Source organism: Balaenoptera physalus (assembly GCF_965194825.1).
Source record: "Balaenoptera physalus genome assembly, chromosome: X".
Classification (NCBI taxonomy): domain Eukaryota; kingdom Metazoa; phylum Chordata; class Mammalia; order Artiodactyla; family Balaenopteridae; genus Balaenoptera; species Balaenoptera physalus.
Genome location: NC_138903.1, coordinates 113,710,361 through 113,728,585, shown reverse-complemented (window position 1 = coordinate 113,728,585; position 18,225 = coordinate 113,710,361). Strand labels below are relative to the sequence as shown.

The 18,225-nt window shown below is 34.3% G+C and overlaps 1 protein-coding gene across 9 annotated transcripts in view; it reads left to right on the top strand.

Moving 5' to 3' along the window:
• ZNF280C (zinc finger protein 280C) overlaps positions 1-18,225 on the top strand; it is a 56,898-nt gene that overhangs the window by 18,253 nt on the left and 20,420 nt on the right. For all 9 annotated transcript variants that reach the window (XM_082445330.1, XM_082445328.1, XM_082445325.1 and 6 more), the window contains 8 exons: positions 1,385-1,450; positions 1,550-1,686; positions 7,006-7,120; positions 10,031-10,201; positions 10,351-10,460; positions 12,027-12,247; positions 16,702-16,859; positions 17,551-17,651. In XM_082445330.1, coding sequence (XP_082301456.1) covers positions 1,385-1,450; positions 1,550-1,686; positions 7,006-7,120; positions 10,031-10,201; positions 10,351-10,460; positions 12,027-12,247; positions 16,702-16,859; positions 17,551-17,651 — 1,079 coding nt within the window. The remainder of the gene's footprint in view (positions 1-1,384; positions 1,451-1,549; positions 1,687-7,005; positions 7,121-10,030; positions 10,202-10,350; positions 10,461-12,026; positions 12,248-16,701; positions 16,860-17,550; positions 17,652-18,225) is intronic.

Below are 18,225 nucleotides of genomic sequence, written 5' to 3'. Positions count from 1 at the left end.
CAGTTCACATTGGATTTTTATCAGTTATAGATGACTAGTACTCAACTAGAATAATGTGTATTAGTTTTTTTTAATATCCATTTTTTTAAATTAACTTATTTGTTTATTTATTTTTGGCTGCATTGGGTCATCATTGCTGCGTGCGGGCTTTCTCTAGTTGCAGCGAGCGGGGGCTACTCTTCATTGCGGTGCGCAGGCTTCTCATTGCAGTGGCTTCTCTTGTTGTGCAGCACGGGCTCTAGGCGTGCGGGCTTCAGTAGTTGTGGCACACGGGCTTAGTAGTTGTGGCTCGTGGGCTCTAGAGTGTAGGTTCCATAGTTGGTGGTGCACGGGCTTAGTTGCTCCGCGGCATGTGGGATCTTCTAGGATCAGGGCTCGAACCCTTATCCTCTGCATTGGCAGGCGGATTCTTAACCACTGCACCACCAGGGAAGTCCTGTATTAGTTTTAAGTGATTCTGTCAGAAAGAAAATTGACCCCAGTGAAATTTCTTTTCTAAATAACTCAAAATTTAAATGATTTTATTGATGTTTTATGTGTGAGCCATAAAATATTTTAGCATATGGAACATGAGCTAAATATTTAAAAAGAACCACTATAAGAGGGGGGATAAAAACTTGTGTTTGATACACTGCAGTCACCAAAAAGTACTATAGGAATAGCTCTTTAATGGCTTGGGTAAATACTTACCTTGAATTTCTGAACGAAAACAATACCAAGTTGTTTGAATGAGCAGATTTTTCTCCTAGAAGACTTCTGTAGCGCTTAGTCAGAAACCCTACTTCTGTGTGACCCTTTACTTTATAGAATTATTTTATGAGATCTGGTTCTTTTCTACTAGGAGGGGAAAAAGGAAATTTTCTGATGTCTTATGGGATTTTTTTGTCTTCTTTGTATCTTCTTCTGATTAGCAATTTTCCAAATTTTCATTTGATTTCTCAATAACCTAGAAGTTATGGGTTCACATGGGTATAAGAGTGAGCAATATTAAACTGATCCAGAAGGTCATGTCAGGCTCAAATTGACTTTTGGTGTAGTAAGTAGATATGAGATACTTTTGTAAACTCTAGATTCAATTTAGTCTGCAGTCTCTGATGGTATCCCTTTCAGAAGTCAAGAGTAATGGTACAGATAATCCATCAGCTTGCCCATAATGAAACTTCCAGGCTTTTAGGGGTGTGAATGTGGCATGGAGATTGGGGAAGGGCTTGATTTCCAGTCACAGTAACCCAAGTCTATATACAACCCTGTCACCATTAAGAGAAAAAAATATACTTCAACTATTGGTTATATATGGATATATTTTTGGAAAGTTTTTTCTATTATCTTATTAATATATATTTCATTCAAATAAAAATTTTTTAAATAAATATAATTTTTACAGATATTTTGAACAGAGGTAATCCCAGCTCATCTTCAAAGGAAATAGAGATTGAGACAGTCAGTCACGGTATAGTATTATTGTATTATTTTAATTTTAAAGTGAAATATTTTGACAAAATTGGTTGTGTAGAGAAATATTCAATATTTGTGTAATTTTAAAATACAGATGTTACTGATGATTTCACGCCTACAAGTGAACACTACAAAGACCCGACATCAGATCCAGTGGCTGCCTTGCCTAGATTTCATCCTGAATCTAAATCTTCACGTAGCCCTGCTATTGTTCAGGACATGTCTAAACCTGTAAGTGTTTCTAAAACTACAGAATTAGATCAGGGACACAGTGGATATTATAATACCCAGTCAGAATTGTGGACTGTCATAGCTAGTCACCATCCCAGTAGAAACATAATCACTATCAGAAAATGTCACCATCTTTAAAGTGAGAGAGTGGCATGGACATATATACACTACCAAACGTAAAATAGATAGCTAGTGGGAAGCAGCCGCATAGCACAGGGAGATCAGCTCGGTGCTTTGTGACCACCTAGAGGGGTGGGATAGGGAGGGTGGGAGGGAGATGCAAGAGGGAAGAGAGATGGGGACATATGTATATGTATAACTGATTCACTTTGTTATAAAGCAGAAACTGACACACCATTGTAAAGCAATTATACTCTAATAAAGATGTTAAAAAAAGGAGCAAGGGAAAGTGGAAGGGCTATTATAAACAAAGAGTCTGTGATTGGGAGATTGGGATTGACACATATATACCATTTTTTTTAACATCTTTATTAGAGTAGAAAAAAAGAAAAAAAAAGGAAAAAGAAAATGTCACCATCTTTATGATGGCTCAGCCAATACCCAGAATAATAGCTGCAGGAACTAACTATCCAACCTGTCAATAAATCAGGTAATATGCTTAAATTAAATAGGTGTAATATTGAAAACTATGCTATCTAAAGGTGAGTAAAAAAGTATAATCAGTAATGAATATTGCATAATGGCAAAATTCTTAAGACAGTAAACTGAACCAGGTATTCTTAATTGGGAAGATTTTTCCAAGGTCATTATCGCTGTTTATTTTGAAAACATACTTTCATAGTTTAGTTTTTAAAACTTTTAACAGAAATAATAGATAATGGTAATATTTAACATTTGTTAGTCTGTCAACATGGGTAAGTCTTAGTTCTAGATGCTATATATAAATTAATCTCTTTTAATTCTTATGACTTTCTTATGAGGTAAGCGCAGTTATTTCCCCCATTTTGTAGTTGAGGAAACTGAGGCTCAGAGAGTCTAAATGATTCACTCAAGGCCACACAGCTGGTAATGATGGATCTGGGATTTCAATCCAGGTTAGCCCAGAGTTTTTAAAATATGCACATACACACATCCATACATACATTTAAGTATGTGCTTTTAAAAATAGAAGCATTGCCTTGGAGCAGTGGTGTATTTCACAGACCATTGGGGTTCCCTGAGACTCTCAGTAGTCTGTGAGGTCAAAACCATTGTCATACTAACCCTAAGACGTTTGCCCTTTTCACTCTGTTAACATTTGCACTAGTGGTACAAAGGCAATGGAGGATGAAACTGCTGGTGCCTTAATATGAGTCAAGGCAGTGCCACCCAACTAACTGTACTAGTAGTTTTTGTATTGGTGGCCACCAAACACTCACAGTAGAAAAATTTCACTTTCACTTAAGAATATTCTTGAAGAAGTAATAAATTGTTTCTAATTTTATTAACTTTCAACCCTTGAATACACTTGTTTTTAAATATTCTGTGGGACGAAATGGCTAGTATGCATCATAAAGCATTTCTGTATCTGCAGTATAAAGTTTTTCTTGAGGAAAAGCACTTGTGAGATTGAACTGCAAGCTGAACTAGCTGGTTTTTTTTAAATAGAATGCCATTTTTACTTGAAAGGATGACTGACAAAGCACCATGGAGTAATTATTTATTGCTGCTTAACAATAGTACCACAAACTTAGAAGCTTAAAGCAATATATACTTATTATTTCATGGTTTCTGTGAGTCTGGAGTCAGGGTATGGCTTAACTGGGTCCTCTGCTGGGCCAGGCTGCAATCAAGGTGTCAGGCAGAGCTGCAGTATCAGTTAATACTGCTCCCAAGCTCACATTGTTGTTGGCAGTATCCAGTTCTTTGTGGGTTGTCAGACTGAAGGTGTCAGTTCTTGGTGCTGTCAGCTGGAGACCGTCCTCAGTTCCTTGCCGTGTGGGCCTTCCTAACATGACTTGCTTGCTTCCTCAAAGCCAGCAAGGGAAAGATGGCCTATGTAACATAATCATGTACATCCTGTCACTTTTGCCATATTCTCTTGGTTAAAAGCAATCACAGGTCCCGTCCACACTCAAGGGGAGATTATACAAGTGTAAATATCAGGAGGAAATTATGGGGGCCACCTTTAGAGTCTATCTGCCACACACAGTTTTTCAGTACTCAGAAATATACAAAGCATGCCTATCATGGAAGAAAACTGATACTATTCTTGCCAATGATAAAATTTGAGCTTTCAAGCAAAAAATTCAATTTTGGAAAACCTATATCTGTATTCTGAAATTATTATCAATCATAATATGAGCCCTGGACTAATAGTCCAAGAAACCTGGATTGAAAATGAGACTTGAATGCTGATTCTGTCTTTGTTCCTAAGTAGAGCATTGTCACAACCTCTGTGGGCCTCACTTTCTTCATTTCTAAAATGAGAACCTTTACCCAGACCACTGGCTCTCAAACTTGGATTCTCTAAGTATCCACAGGCTGTTCTTAATGTTTTTATAAACTTAATAGGTGCACCTGATGATTGCAGGCTACAAGAAATGCAAAAATTATTTGATTTTAGCTGGAATCAGATTAACTCAGTGGTTTTCTCATACTGTAATAAGCTGTTTGGCATTTAGGAAAAACAAACCAGGGAATTCCCTGGCAGTCCAGTGGTTAGGACTCGGCGCTTTCACTGCGGTGGGCCCAGGTTCAATCCCTGGTCGGGGAACTAAGATCCCACAAGCCATGCGGTGAGGCCAAAAAAAGGGGGGGGGGAAGGAAAAACAAACCAAAAAAACAATAAAGGAAACATCATTATTTAAATACAGATAGATGAAAATCATTCCTATGTTGGACCCAGGGAAGAAGAATAATAAGGAGGAGGGATATCTTTCGTGTTAGGAAAGTTAGAAACTAGAGCTCATCCAAACTCAGAATTTTGTTTCTGTGGGCATGGTTGTTTAATCAAAGTTACTCAATCAGGTTCCCAATCCTAGGGAGTTTTTTAAAAATAGAGATTTTTGTCAGTTGGTCTTGGGTGAGACCTGGGCATAATAGATTAAAACAGAAAAATCTCCAGGTGATTCTATTATGCAGCCACAGTTGAGGATGACATATATTCTCAAATGAATTGAGAATCCTATGTTAGGGAATTTTCTCTGAAATTCTAAACTTTTTAAGTTTAAGAATTCTCTTTTAACCTCAATAACTCTTTTCGGCAGGCAGGGACATAATTATTATTATCCGTTTTAAAGTAAGTGTGATATAGCTTAAGGCACAGGCTTCGTAATAAGGCCGACCTTTGTTCTAATTCCAGCTTCATCATCAATAACAAGCTGGGTTGTACTGGGAACCTTACTTAACCATACTTAACTTTAGCTTACCTATTTATAAAATGGGAGATCATATTAGGTCTTCATTAGTACTGCTGTGACAACTTCTTAATAGAATACATGTAGTACAGATCTTCTTTGACTTATGATGGGGTTACATCCTGATAAACACATCGTAAGTTGAAAATATCATAAGTTAAAAATGCATTTAATACACTTAACCTACCAAACATCATAACTTAGCCTAGCCTATGTTAAACGTGCTCAGAACACTTACATTAGCCTGTAGTTGGGCAAAATCATCTAATACAAAGCCTATGTTATAATAACGTGTTGAATATCTCATGTAATTTATTGAATACTGTACTGAAAGTGAAAAACAGAATGGTTGTAAGTATATTGATTGCTTACCCTCGTGATCACGTGGCTGACTGGGAGCTGTGGCTTGCTGCCACTGCCCAGTATCGAACCACATATCACTAGCCTGAGAAAAGATCAAAATTCGAAGTATGGTTTCTGCTGAATGCGTATGGCTTTCACAACATCGTAATGTGGAAAATCGTAAGTTGAACCATCGTAAGTCTGGGACCATGTGTACTGTGAAAGAGGCAAGTACATTTTAAATAGACAATAATTGGTGGCTATTATTTCAGTTGCAAAGGAATAACTTGAATCTCATAAGTGACTTACCCAAGGTTCCATAGTTAAATAAATGGACAAGTCTTCCGAATCCCAGTCTATCACCTTTTGTACCTTACCATTGTATTTGGTATCTTTCTGAACTACTTTATGAGATATTAAAAAATCCCAATTGGAGAATTATTTTAACAAGTTATTTGTTTAATAATGTATCTGCTCTCTGAAACGGTGGTACTTAATTGACCAGAGTTATCACCTAGGAAAGGATTTAAAGTGTTAAGTTTGTTTGGAGGAACTTCTGTTAAAGAACTATTTTGGGAATTGCTAGTGAATATTTTCCATTTTTAAGTGCAAATATTTGGAGAAAATATTTACCTCGTAGTTAGATTGTGCTTGGTTACAATTAAGTCATATAGCTATTATTGATTTTATATAATACATGGTGTAAGGCTCAAATGCAGAAATCTGCCTGTTATGCCTCAAATTCTAGGAATAGAATGGTTTGTGTCACTTCGATATCTGTCTCCATAACTTCTTAACAAGTCTCTGTCAACAGAAAACTTAGTAGCAAAGTAAAATTCTTAATACCTGATTGTCTCTCAACTTGTAAGCACAAAACATGCAAGCAGGATCCTTATATTCCCATGATAAAGGTAATATGTATGGGGTTTGGTGCGGAGCGGGGCAGGGGTTGAAAAGAAACGGAAGAGAATTTTGTTTTCTGCAGATGGTTAGTATGGTATATAGAGTATATCAATCAGGACTATATTTTATACACAGATGTCTGGTCCTCTTTTTTTCACTGAACTTTATATTAGAAACATTTCTTTGTCATTGGCTGTTTCTGAAAAACTTAATGTTGCATGATAGTCTATTACTTTATTTAACCATTCCACCATTGTTGGACATACAGGTTTTAAATTTTTGCTATTATAAATAATTCTCCATGAAATATTTTCATTTCCTTAGCATAAATTCTTGGAAATGGACTATTTAGAATAATTGGATCAAAGGATATGAACTTTTTAAAGCCCTTGATAGATACTCCCAAAATTTTCTTGCAGAAAAGTTGTACCAAAATATAACCTCTACTTTGCTAGTAATATTATCATTATTTTTAAATGTTAACTGTTTATTTAAAACTAACTTTAGATTTTCAGAAAAATTACAAAAATAATCCAGAGAGTTCTCATGTACCCTTTACCTAGTAGATGCTGATTTTGACAGCAAGTAATAAATATCTTTGTGTTTTATAACTTATTAGTAATTGAATCATTAAGGTTATCTTTATAGTATTGACATACAGTTAAATTTACCTTTATAAAACTTTGTAAAACAAAATAATTGTAACTTATTACAGGATTTTACAAAGAATTCATCACAAGATGAATTGGATTATTCTTCAGATTCAGTGTTCGAGTTGACCCAGGTTACAATACCACTATCCCAAGATGGATCAACAGTTTATATAGAAGGTTTGGTTTGGCAGTTTTTATAAATATAATAAAAAGAGACTTGATGAATATGCATATACGATGGATTTCTATTTTGAAGCCTGTATCTTCATGCTGTGTTTTTCATATGTTGTAAAATGGAAGCTAATCGTTCCTGAATGCCTTTCTTGGGTGATTTTATATAAAATCGTATTTCATGGTAGAATATTTTATTTCTTTTTATTAAGTTGGCTAACATATTCTTTGAGCTCATTCTAACTTGGAGCCAGCCATGCACTGAAAAATCTTAATATAATTTCTGTGAGTCAGGGAAGTCCCCTGATACCCTAATACTATGGTTTAAAAAAAAAGTATTAATTACTTGGTAATTAGTATGAGAAAAAGTGCATGGTTATAGTTGATTTCTTAATAGGCTAGAGTCTTTCTATCGAAGTTAATGTTGTAGATGTGATAGTTAAATATGGTTATAGAGTAGTAGTATAAAATGGCAATACTAAAGAAATAAGTGATTTGCACATAGTAACTACTCAGTAAATATCCATTGAAGGAATAATAAAAATTTCCAATTAAAGAAGAATTAACAATTCTTTGATTGTATACCATAACAAAGTTCTTCATTAACCTGAAATAGTATGCCATGAAGGAGTTTTATCTAGTTGAAAAATTCCCTGTTACCAAAGCAATTATTGTTTCTATGTTAGCAAATTTGATGTATTTCACTAACTGGAGAAAGGTACACAAAAATTTTTGTGAATATTTAAATTGTTTACTAACAAATTAGTATATATTTACAAAACCAAAATAGAAAGAAATTTATAGCAATATGTGCGCCAAAAACATTTTCCCTTGATAATACTTGGTTTGATAATCACTTATCTAGGCGCCACTTATCTAGTGAGTAAAATAACCAAGAACCAAAATAAATAAGAAGATGAAATAGATGTCTGAAATCTGATTTTGTAATGCACACAGTCTTTATTCATAGAAAAAATCTGAATTCTTGAAGCTTCCACTCTCTCTCTCTCTAAGTTGTTACACTGCAAAGAGTGGAACTTTGCCCTGATGGTAAATAAGGTTATAGTTGATTAGGAAGATGTAGGCTTGAGCCTCTATTCTAAATATTTTTGTAGCCTTTATTAAATCACCTAACCTCTTTACACCTCAATTTTCTCATATTATTAAAATAGATATTTTTATTTTTCTCACGTAATGCATTCATTTTCTAGACCTGAAATCAGCCATTTAGCTATATAATTTTGATTCTTGCTCTGTTTATCTCAGGGCTTTTTTGAGGCTCAAATGAGATAAGTGAGAAGTGAAAAATTCATTAAAACTTTAGAAGACTTGACAATAAACATTGTTAGCATGATAATTATGAATAATAATATGTACTATATGTTCAGAAGCATGATTAATGGACTCCTGTCTAGGATGATCATAAGATCTTGGAGACGGCTGGATTTGAACTTGATTTTGAAGAAGGAGAATGGGATTTTTATTGGCACTGTTGAGGATAGCGAACAGCACAAGCCAAAGGCAACACAGATAAATAAGTTGAAGAATCAGAATTTAAAGCTATTGAGCTCAGAGTGATTTTATTTAACTTGGAGATTTATGCATGCTTAAAAAATTATATATAAAACAGCCTATTAGATAACTAGTCCAAAATAGCCTAGTCCAAAATACCGGCACTCATTGGTTGTTCAGTTAAACTAAGCAACTGAGAAGAATGTTAGTGTGATTACACAGAAATCAGTCCCAAGTGTCTGCAATATAGCTGTCAGTAATCACGTGCTTGAAGATGGAAAAAAATCATTTCTGTGTTATCTCAAAGAATGAAACGCAGATTTGACAGAGGAGCCCACTGGTGTAATACTCTTATTTTCCTGGCATATATCTATTCTGCTTCTCCTGTTAGTATACAGTTGGGAGCATTAAAACATGTGCAGTTTTAGAATCTTTATCACAAAGTACAATTGTGTGTTATTTTCAAAAGGGACTTTTTCTGGGTCTGGTTATAGCCTAAATAGCCCCACTTCTCTTGCAAATACCCTGAATTGCATAATTCTTTAGCCTTTAAGGTGGTGGTTTTCAAACTTAAAACTATTTTTAGCAATGAAATCTCTATTCAAACAAAATATGTAAAAGTCTCATTTTTTTTTTAAAGTAAAATGAGAATTTCTCTATCTAACATGCCCACTGAATTCCCTAAAACAGAACCGTTAGGCTCAGGGGAACATAGTTTGAAAGCCATCATACTAACTCCAAACCTTTTCATATGAATAAGTGAGGTATTGTCATTCAAGATATTTAAGATTAGTTGTTTCTACTTTGCATGTAGGAATTAAATAGATAATTTAAACTACCCATCAGATTGTTAAGTGGGAAAAGAACCAGCTTGGTTTTCCATTAGATATCTTAGGATATTTTTTAAAGTATCTTAAGGAGTTTCTCTAAATTTTTAGATTAGAATATAAATTGTTTTTGTTCACAAGCTCAAATGCATTTAAGCATCTGAAGAGAAATTCATTTTTTGGAACTGAGCTTTTAGAATATTCTCTCTGCTGCCTTTTTTTTGGGGGGGGGGGAGGGCTTGGGTTTTTTTGGTCTGACTTTTTTCATGATAACCTATTTATATATTAATTTGAAAGCATCTTTAGAATTTTCTTGCATAAAAAGTTTATTTCATGAATTGTTCAAACTGTGTAGTCCATAATGGCTATATGTGCAGTTTCTTTCTACCTATTGATCATATAAATTTTGGTCATTCTTCATTGTCAGTTGTATGATATGGTAATTCAATTATATTACCTTTATCTCCAAAGTATTCTTACTTAATTTTAAATGTAAGGCCATTTTAGTAGCATTTGTAAGCAATACTCTATACTAAAGCAATTTCAAATATCTTTCCCACTATTTTAATCATTGTAGGTGTGGATGAAACTCCGCCTATAATAGAACGTTCTTCTGTTTCTAAAGTAGACACTGTTACTCCAGAAAAGCCAAAGACCAGCGAAAGAGTTTCTGACATAAATCCTTGTGCTTCATTGTCTTTAACTAACTCTCCTTCAGCGACATCCTCCCATGTCTTGCTATCAAAAGGTAAATATGAATCTGGCGTATAAAAAAGAAATTGTGTTATTTATACATAAATTTCAGAAATTGTGATCAAGTTTAAAACTGTTATTACTGGTTGGGTTTAAGGTTAAAAAAGGAGAATTTGACTCATAAAACTCCTTAATTTATTTTAGGTACAAATACCTCACCAAGTCTCCATAAAACTCGACCACCTTTTCTAAGATCTTGTCCAAAGTGCAATGTTCATTTCAGTCTTTTGGATTCTTTGAAATATCACATGAAGGTAAAACTTTTTCAAAATTTGATTTTTAAAAATATTCACAAATCTCTGAAAATATTAATATTAAAATATTAAGGATTGATATATAGTAAATGCTAGTTTATCCAGATATTTAGATAAGAAATCTTCTCATTGGTATTTTCATATAACTTAAGTAAAAATTGATACTCATAATGATTAACTTTATAAGAGATTTTAAAATCCTTCCCAGTCATTAAATTATTAAAATTAAGTTTACAAACACTACATATTATATTTTAATTTTTAATGAAATAATATATTAATCAGAATATTTTATTGACTAGGTCATGCCATTCTTCAAACTTCTTGGAAAGCAGGCATTTTATTAGGTGCTTAATCTTTCATGTAACTTAATTCCTTTTTTTTACGTTATTTTTTGTCCATGGTGATATATGCATGTCACATTACTCAATGAAAATCTTAGCCTTGCATTTTAATTTTTAGCACTTAGACATAAACAACTAATGGAGCATTTCATATGAAATGATAATTTTAACTCAATCCAGAATATAGTATGTGTAGTTGTTATAAATTAATTCTAGATTTATATTGGTGTAAGAAGCTCTTGAAATTAGGTTTTAGGTAATTTTCAAAGTACTAATGAAAATATTTAAAAATATTTTAGTAGATACTACAGTGTCCTTCGTGTCTGTGGAAAGATAGTCCGTATTCTTTTTGTATGCCCAGTATAAATGGCAGGAAGCGGGGAAGGAGGCAAGAAAAAAGGTAGTGTAGAATATATGCAGGAAACAAGGGATGAGAAGAATGCAAGGTAAAGAAAACTATTTAGTAAAAGTTATTGCTCACTATTTCAAAGATTGGCAATTTTTTCAGCATTTTACAAAAAAATGTAGAAAGAAAAGGAGCGTCCTAGAATTCCAATTACAGTCTCTTTATTCTTGGGCAAAACTGTATTTGATCTATCACTATTTCCATCTCCCTGAGTGTGACTTCTGTTAACTGGACTTTGGGCTTTGGTTTTAAAAGTAAGAAGTAACTTCTACAATGCTTTCAGGTTTCCTATTTATGTAATATTGTGTAGAGATACACAATCAAGTGATGATTTTATGTTTTGCATCATAGATAGAGAAAAGAAAGGAATGAGTTTGTTAGTTATCTTTAGTTTATTTAATTTGGGGGTAATTATAGTCACATGATTCAAAAAGTAAAAGAAGGAATACAGTGAAAAATCTCACCCCGACTCCTGTTTGCCTAGTTCTCAATACAACTCACAAAGGAATCATTTTTTATTAACTTGTTTTGTATCCTCTTTGATTTTCTTTCTGCATATACAGGCACACGTGAATGTTCTTATTTTCCATCTATTAATATACACAAATCATAGCATGTTATATATATTTCTGCACCTGGAGAAAGTGACAGACTTTTTCTAAAATGTAGCTTTTATTTATTGTTTGTGATTAAAACTATGTGAGACTGTCTTTCCACATGAGCTGGCCCTAGTTATAAACACAGAATCATTTTTTGATGTCTAATTTTTAAAAGAAATATAAATAAGGCTTGTATTTTTTTTTTTTTCTCTTTCAGCGTTGTTGTCCAGACATGGTAAATGCATTTTTGGAAATGAGTAAAGTAGAACTTTCCAGTACTGAAGATAAAAATGAGACTGGTGCAGAGAAAGGAAAATTGGTTATGTTAGTTAGTGACTTTTACTATGGAAGACATGAAGGAGCTGTTGATGTGGAACAGAAGACTTATACAACATTTAAATGCTTCAGTTGCTTGAAAGTTCTTAAAAATAATATTAGGTATGTAAATAACTTATTTCTATTTCTATTTGAAAATTGGGATGCTACAGATGTAAATATTGTATTTCTTTTTCTGTGCCATCCTAGATAAGCAATTTTAACTTTCTACTGAGAATAAAGGCAGATTTTCATGTTGAAAAGCTTTTATCTTTTCTTGTATTTTTAGGAGTTTGACACTTGGATCCACTTTAGTTGTATGTATTTCAGATAGCTTAAGAAAGGACAAAATTTATTTTAAGCTAGGGGAAAATCATTCTTTTCTCTGTATTTATCATTGAACTAGGAATTTCCATGAGATATTTTTATTTTTTAACTGCTTCTGAATCTCATTTTTCCTATCACAAGAAGAACCACTTTATCCAATTTTACCTCCACCATGTTTGTCTTATTTAATGTTCTTTTTTTTTAATAAATTTATTTATTTATTTATTTATTGGAGGCGTTGGGTTTTCGTTGAGGTGCACGGGCTTCTCATTGCAGTGGCTTCTCTTGTTGCGGAGCGTGGGCTCTAGGTGCGCGGGCTTCAGTAGTTGTGGCACACAGGCTCAGTAGTTGTGGCTCACAGGCTCTAGAGTGCAGGCTCAGTAGTTGTGGCACATGGGCTTAGTTGCTCTGCAGTATGTGGGATCTTCCCAGACCAGGGCTCGAACCCGAGTCCCCTGCATTGGCAGGCGGATTCTTAACCACTGCGCCACCAGGGAAGTCCCTTAATGTTCTCTTTTACAATTCATATTTATAATTTTAGTACATTTTCCTTACAGAAAAAGTGATTTTTTTGATCGTCTTCTTTAGAGAAGTGCCAGTTCTTTCTTTTTTTTTTTTTAATTTATTATTTATTTTTGGCTGTGTTGGGTCTTTGTTGCTGCAGGCGGGCTTTCTCTAGTTGCGGCGAGCGGGGTCTACTCTTCGTTGCGGTGCGCGGGCTTCTCATTGCAGTGGCTTCTCTTGTTGCGGAACACCGGCTCTAGGCGCGCGGGCTTCAGTGGTTGTGGCTCGCGGGCTCTAGAGCGCAGGCTCAGTAGTTGTGGCGTACGGGCTTAGTTGCTCCGTGGCATGTGGGATCTTCCCGGACCAGGGCTCGAACCCATGTCCCCTGCATTGGCAGGCGGATTCTTAACCAGTGCACCACCAGGGAAGCCCAGAAGTACCAGTTCTATGCAACATGTCTGCTTTGATTTTATAATTTAACACATTTTCAAAGTAGAGATTTAATTCTCAATGGAATTCTGAGGAGTTATGCATGTATGCTTCAAAATTTTAGGAACTTATACTTTGCAGTCTTTGAGTTATATGGCATATTACATATCTATCATCCTAAGTGAGATATAACAAGAACAAAGTAACGAGACATATTGATTGGTATTTTTTAATTGGCTATATAGCCTGACATTGTTTTTCCAATATTTTATTATAAAAAATTTCAGATAGCAAAGTTGAGAAAATTTTACAGTGAACATCTCTATATATTTACCACCTCAGTTCTACCATTAATATTTTACTCTACTTGCATTACTACATATCTATTTATCCATAGACCCATCTGAGTTTTTTATACTTTTCAGAGTAAATTGCAGACATCAATGCACTTCCCTTAGGTGAGATACATATATGTATATGTATGTCTGTACCTATATTGTGACACATACATGCTTATAAACTTTTAAAAATATTTACCCTTGAAAACCATCATTTATAACTAGCATTCTTAAACATTCTATAGATAGGTCATTTCTAAGCTCAGCATTTATTTTTTCTGGTGAATTCTTGGGTCCAAAATGAAGTACATAGAAAAACACTGAAATACACTGTAATATAAGCCTAAAACAATTGTGAATGCTACATTTATGGTAGCGTTTTATAGTTTTCAAAGACCTTTCACTTATATTATTCATATGAGTTTTCACACTTCTTTACCTCCTTTTATCAAGCCCTACCAGCCATCAATTGCTAATGGTCCCAGTAGCTTAACAGAAGAGAAATTGTTATTTGCAATATAACACTGAAACAACGTTACGATAAAACTCTGTGACTCATAAAAACAGAGTAGAACAGTGGTTACCAGGGATGGGAGAATTGGGGATATGTTATTTAGGGGTACAAACTTGCAACTTCTTATAGATAAATAAGTCCTGGAGATCTAATGCACAGCATAATGGTTATAGACAACAATACTGTGTTATAAACTTCAAAGTTGCTAAGAGACTAGATCTTAATTATTCCCACCATAAAAAAAGAAATGATAATTATCTGATGTGATAAAGGTGTTAGTTTATGCTACTGTGGTAATCATATTGCAATATATAAATTATCAAATCGATATACACCTTAAACTTATACAGTGTTATGTGTCAATTATATCGCAATAAAAATAAAATAATGCCAAAAAAACACACCCAACTCTGAGACCTCATTCCATATTATCATTCTTATAGTAAAATACATCAGAAAAGGGACTTCCCTGGTGGCGCAGTGGTTGGGAATCCGCCTGCCAGTGTAGAGGACACGGGTTCTGAGCCCTGGTCCGGGAGGATCCCACATGCTGCAGAGCAGCTGGGCCCATGCGCCACAACTGCTGAGCCTGCGCTCTGGAGCCCGCAAGCCACAACTGCTGAGCCCATGTGCCTAGAGCCCGCAGTGAGGGGCCTGCTCACTGCAACTAGAGAAAGCCCGCGCGCAGCAGCGAAGACCCAATGCAGCCAAAAAAAAAAAAAAATCAGAAAATAGTGTTGATAAATTTCGTAAAATGCATAGAAAAGTGGTTCACTAGTTAAGTTCCTTGTTATACTTAAATATTATGTATATGATATTAGAAGTTCTTCCAGCATTAGCTTTTTGGCTTTTCTTTAAGATTAGCCCATTTAATATTAAGCATGAAATTTTCTTTGTTTTTTTGTTTTCATTTCAAAAGACTGGCTACAGATTTCTAGATTATCAGAATATCTAGAAATTTTAAACTAACCATGTTTTGTAATACCTAGGAATTTTGTGGCATTTTGACATACTGTTTAGTAAATGAAACCAGAACAGTAAACACTGAATAACCGAAGATGTTATATGTGTTAAATAACATTTTACCTTAATGGTAAAAACTAGGATGGAAAACTGATGGTTTTAAGGGATGGTAGACGCTAATAGCTCAAGATTTCTCCTCTCAGCCCTGTCAACATATTGTAGTATATTTTTCCCTACAGTGAGTGTCACCAAAACCAGTTAGGGTTATTTTATTTTGAGAATAGCCTTGTGAGGGGTTTCCTTTTTTCCACATCTCCATCTACTGGTTTAAGAAGTGTGAGCTGCTGATGGGGGCAGGGTAATAACTGAGAGATAGCTAGTTGGTTAACAGATTATTTTATACAAATAAATTTTACTAAAGTTGTGAGCTGAAAGGTTAATGGCTCATGACCTTTATATGTAAATATTTAGGCAAGACTAGGATTTTTAAATAGATTTAATAGAGATGATATTAAAATGAAAGGAGAAAAAACGATATTTCACAGTGTACCATAAGCAGCTCTAAAGAGAAGTGGTGTTTTGAAGGTGTGAAGAGATAAATGTTAAAGCCTCTGTAATAATTGCTGCCTAGGTTGCTGACATTATTACTTCATTTCAAGATTATTTCCTTTAGGGACTCATAGTGACTAGCTATTAATATTTGACCCAGACTTGAGATTGTAATTTTGATTAAATAACTTTACGTTGAAATTCAGTAGAACATTTCAGTAAGCCGTTTGAAATAGATATGCCTGTTTATATTGTACTCTCTGCCATTAAAGGTCATAGTTCCTTCTCATAAGAAGCCTTTTAGGGAATCTGACATAGCAGAATGTAGAACTGAAAAATGGACTGTGCTACAAAGGGCACAGTCTGCGAGTTAAAATGAACTGTTTGTGCTAACAGTAAACCTGTATCATTAAATAAAACAAAAGATTCTTGTAATTATAGGTATTAAAATTGCTATTACATGCATGTAGAAACCAAGGCACAAATAAAAATGCTAACAATTTGTCTCTTGAGCAGCTGAAAGCTATTGTATATCACAAGGCCGTCAAAAGATTTCTGTCATGATTCTGTAGCTGCTCTTGGTGGTAGAGTTTCCTTTAAGTATTTTATTTTAAAATGTAAATAGTATTTCATGTATGGTAAAGAAGCCTGCTGTTTTTCTTTACAAAAAAATTTTAATCTGAAATAATGGTGAAGAAGCAAATTAGCAGTATTTCGTATTAACTATATTAATGGATTATTTTAAAACAAAGATGCAAAGAAGAATGTTTGCTGATGCACTTAATGAAAGTGATCATTTGAAGTGCACACTTTTCCAGAGGACTGTATGGCTTTGGAGGTGTTATTTTGAGTCATACAACTGCGTTTTTAGCATTTAGGTTCAGATACTTATTTGTGAGATTTGTCTTTGGTTATAAATTTGAATATTTGCATCTGTTAACAATCATTTATAGGTTTATGAACCACATGAAACATCATTTGGAACTTGAGAAACAGAACACTGAGAGCTGGGAAAACCACACCACCTGCCAGCACTGCTACCGTCAGTATCCCACACCATTCCAGCTGCAGTGTCACATTGAGAGCACACACACTCCCCATGAGTTTTCTAGTAAGTCACAATTTTGTTAAAATCCTGAACATTAATGATTTTGATTATCTAACCTATGAAGAATCCTTAAGAATTCTGATGGAAAAATAAGAATAAGAGATAGATTTTGTAATTTGGGGGCAAAGTTGAAAGCATATTTTAACTTGTATAAACTTTTCAATAAAATTACTTACTAAAATTGAAGTCCCTCTTAATTGAAGCTTCCTTGGCATAACTTATGCATTGTACGTAGGAAGTAAATTATAAAACTCAGATTCCCTGGTTTGCAAATATAAAATTAATGGTCTTCATTTACACTCTAATAAGAAAAGTAACTGCAGTGATAGTTAAAATCACAGAGTCTGGAGTTAGCTTGGATTCAAATCCCAGCTCTGCGTCTTAATACAGCTGTGAGATGTCAGTCAAGTTAATTAATCTTTCTGTGCCTCAGGTTCCTCATCGGAAAAATGGGGATAAAACTTAACAGTACAGCTCTCAGTGATGGTATGAGAATGAAACAAGCTAATACTAAGCAAAGTCCTTAGAACAGCGTTACAAAATTAACCACTGTAGGATTGTTGGAACCACCATCACCACTGTTATTATTATTATTATTATTATTACTTGTTGTTGCTGTTGTTATGGATGTGCAAACTGAATCTTTGATTTATACATCCTTAAAATGATGTAATGTGTTTTTTTCCACTTTCAGCTATTTGTAAAATCTGTGAATTATCATTTGAAACAGAACAGACTCTTTTACAACATATGAAGGACACTCATAAACCCGGTGAAATGCCATATGTTTGCCAGGTACACACACATTTTATTGTGTATTTAGGTGTTTAATTTTCATATGCCATGAAATAGTATTGTTCTTTTGATTTTTTTTTAAATAAAAATGAGTTACTAAAATGAAGACCCTCTTCAATAGTTGAAACTCTTGGTTTAACTCATGTATGTGTGGATGGTGGGTTGGATTTGACCTGTGGGCCATAGTTTGCTGACCCCTCTACTAGACAAACAAAAAGCCCTGCTGGAGAAAGACAAACATATTGACTTTCTTACCCTGTAGGGAAGAATATAGACGTGGTAGAGAAATAAGAAATACTGTTAGTTACGGGGAACTCAACTAAAGGCTTTGGGGCCAGTATTTTTCCCGAATTTCAAGTGGTTCCCAGTAAGATAGCAAGATAAAGATAAATTGCCTCTGTTACAGCCTGGATGCTATTTAAAATCCAAAGAAGAGAATCCTCATTTGATGTAACAGGAAAAACTTTATAGGTCAAGAGGTGTCAGACTTTGAAAATTCAAGTCAGGATGGGGGATAGTAGATCTGAAAAGAAGGGAATCTACTGATGTTTAGGAATATATCCCTAAACTTTGA